Source organism: Histoplasma capsulatum, genomic scaffold (assembly GCF_000149585.1).
Source record: "Histoplasma capsulatum NAm1 scaffold_7 genomic scaffold, whole genome shotgun sequence".
NCBI classification, from domain to species: domain Eukaryota; kingdom Fungi; phylum Ascomycota; class Eurotiomycetes; order Onygenales; family Ajellomycetaceae; genus Histoplasma; species Histoplasma mississippiense.
In genome coordinates, this window is record NW_001813976.1 from 835,236 (window position 1) to 838,364 (window position 3,129).

The following is a 3,129-nucleotide window of genomic DNA, read 5'->3' on the forward strand; positions in this document are numbered from 1 at the left end:
ATTGTTGCTGAGGTTCTGCTGATGAAGGTACTGCGTACATAAGGTACTATCAACGAATCAATGAGTTCCGTTGTGATTGATGTAAAGTGACTCGACCCAAATAACCAGGCTGTGAAACGAGCCCAAAATCTGGATGTTTCCACAGAATCGAGGTTCCGGAGTTCAACCTTAAGTTTATTTTGATAACCACACAGTCGCTCGACAGCACGTTTTATATTCAGCGTCAACTGTTTATCCGTACGACTTCTCAGCACCCACAAAAGGTACGCACAAGGCCTTTTGGGGTGCTGAGAAGTCGCACGGATAAACAGTTGACGCTGCATGCTGGAGCTGGCAACATACGACTGTGTGGTTATCAAAATAAACTTAAGGTTGAACTCCGGAACCTCGATTCTGTGGAAACATCCAGATTTTGGGCTCGTTTCACAGCCTGGTTATTTGGGTCGAGTCACTTTACATCCATCACCACGGAACTCTTTGATTTGTTGTTAGTACCTTTTGTACGCAGTACCTTCATCAGCAGAACCTCAGCAACAATGCTCTTATCTGATATCCCGGTCATGGATCTGCCATATGCTGGCCCTGATGCACAGCAGGAATATCACCCGCTTGTTTAATGCATACCTCCTCCAGTGCTCTTGAAGTCCATCCCTTATCTCTTCACCAGAAGGCCGCTCCCGTGCGGCGCCCCCGCAAATGAGATCCGTCGTGTGTCGACATACAAAACGCAGTACTTGTTGACATCAGCTTGCCCTTGCAACTTGGATCCAAGAAACAATCGAAAAAAAAAATAGTGTCCTCCGAGGGGTTTGTCATAGAAGCCAGGTTCGTCATCAACGGGGTATCCGATAAGACAACATAGTCTCTCCCAAATGAATAATTATGGGAAAGGTCACGGAAAAAGGCTCTTTAAATATATCTTATATAATATCACCTTCCAATGCCAGATGTATATAGGAAGGTCTGCATTCCCTTGGAAATGTAAATCATACCCGTCCTCATTTCACATAAAAAAAAAAAAGAGAAAATAGGCCTATCCAACGCGATCCCCAGACATGTGCACAGCTACCTCTTCCCAAGGCCGCGTGTGGTCCTCCCTCTCCCATCTTGCCTAAACCCCTTGAATATAAGGAGGAGGGTCCTTTCAAGTTCCTTTCAGCCAAGCCGCGTCTCCTTATCCTTGACGGGAAACTCCTTTCCTAGAAGCAACACCCATATATGTCAGCAATTGATATATATATATATACATATGATTATGCATAAGCGGCCCATGCCGCACGTACCAGTCTTATTCTTATATTGTTCACGAATAAAGTCCGAGATCTTCTCGTCCTTAGCCTGCTCTATCGCGCTCTCGTTGTCCTGTGGACCTTTGCCCAGGACGTGTTCCTGGACGAAGTCGACCCCTGTTACAAATCACACCCATACATTAGCTAACAATTTGAAACAAACAAAAAGAAAACGACGTGGATCGAGGTGTGGTAGAAGAGAAAGGGGCAAGTAGTTGAGAAGATATGAATGCTCGGCTCAGGAAAGAAGGTGAAGTTAAAAATAACAATAAAAAGGTTGCAAAAAACTGTACTCAACGTACCCTTATCAAGCATATCTTCATTTTTCTCGCTTTCCCTGCCGCCGCCGGCAGCATGGGTGAGCTTGTCGCTAATGCTGGAGAGGAATCCTCCGCTTTCTTTCTTGTGGTCGGTTGAGGACGATTGCTCGTTATGGTGGCCCTGGCTGTTGCCGCTGGTTAATTTGTTGACGAAGTCCATTGTTGATTTATTTATTTATTTACTGGCTTGGGGGATTCTAAGATTCAAAATCGGCGAGAGTATGGATATAGAGCGTGTTGGAAGTCCAGGAAAATGTGGGGTTGATTGAGGCTTATATAGCAGGGAACTTGATCGCGGGGTGAATATCTAGTGGAGGGAAGATGGTGGCGTGGATTCTGCTGTCTACTTTTACAACGAAGCTGACAACTACAAGGGCCTGTCAATATACTATAAAGAACTGGACGGAGGCGAGGCGAAATATCGTTCTTTGATTAATCCAATAAAGATTCTGCAACCTACAGGGAAAAGTTGGCAGAGCGAAACAAACTGGACCGCCGCACTCCATTTGTTTTCCCGTCCAGCTCCAGTCTTCATCCAACTTGAACTGCGGCGCCCCACCACTAGCCACTATCAGAGATCTCCCATCTTCTTAGGGATGGCGGGAGCAGGTAGTCTTGAAGTCCTTGGGGGGGCGGTAATGCCATTTAACCCAATGATGAATAGCACGGCCAAAGTCAGCTAGCCATCGTGTTCGTCTATGGCGCGATGCTATTATTCCCCGCAGTTTAAGCTTGGGAACTTGAAGTCAATTAAAAGGCTCGTTTACTCCGTATTGATTTGGCTGTGTGGTAGTGGCAAAATCGCGGCAGAGGGCCCGGGGGAATGAGCAATATGTAGCCCATTCATACTATCTTTCGTCCGTGGTGTCGAAATGGAGGCGACGAAGCCGTAACGTGCCTACTAGCTTCCAAGGTTGTCTCGAGGATCTATACACTCCAGGGAACCCCTTCCAATAAGGTTTGGCGCTGAAACTCAGTTTGGTTTTTCGTTGAAATGAAGAATTATTAATTGCATGTGTGTGAGGCACTCATTTTAAGATGGCTTACTAATAATAACCTCTGTGGTTTAGGATCGTCCAGTAACAAGTCTCTGTGGCGCAATTGGTTAGCGCGTTCGACTGTTAATCGAGAGGTTGGAAGTTCGAGCCTTCCCAGGGACGAGTAGTGTTTTTTTTTTTTGGTATTCCCTTTTTTTTTGCCCGTTTCTGCAGGAAGGGTTGAAATATATTTGATTGTGGGGTTATAGAACTACACACCATAGATTTCGTCCAAAACGCCTCTGGATGGTTCTAAGATATATCGGTGAGGGACTAGAACCTCCATGACACCGTACTGCTCTTGCTCGTAGTTATGCGATGTCTACGCAGTAAAAAACCGAATGTAAGCAATATATACTCCCTAATCCTCCCTGGGGAGGGCTCGAAACTTCCCACCTCTCGAATAATAGTCGAACGCGCTCACCCAATTGCGCCCAAGAAGACTTGTTATTGGACGCTTAAACACCCAGCGAGGGTGATCAG

The 3,129-nt window shown here is 45.9% G+C and overlaps 1 protein-coding gene and 1 non-coding gene across 2 annotated transcripts; one reads left to right on the forward strand and one right to left on the reverse strand.

Moving 5' to 3' along the window:
• Positions 1–1,155: 1,155 nt before the first annotated feature.
• On the reverse strand, positions 1,156–1,769 carry HCAG_05889 (predicted protein; the record flags this gene model as incomplete). The annotated part of the gene is made up of 3 exons (XM_001538234.1): positions 1,156–1,199; positions 1,284–1,406; positions 1,592–1,769. The coding sequence occupies 3 exons, from the start codon at positions 1,767–1,769 to the stop codon at positions 1,156–1,158; spliced, it is 345 nt and encodes a 114-aa protein (XP_001538284.1).
• A 926-nt stretch (positions 1,770–2,695) lies between these two features.
• Positions 2,696–2,769, forward strand: HCAG_09399. Its single transcript has one exon. It is a non-coding gene; the product is annotated as a tRNA-Asn (tRNA).
• The last annotated feature ends 360 nt before the right edge of the window (positions 2,770–3,129 follow it).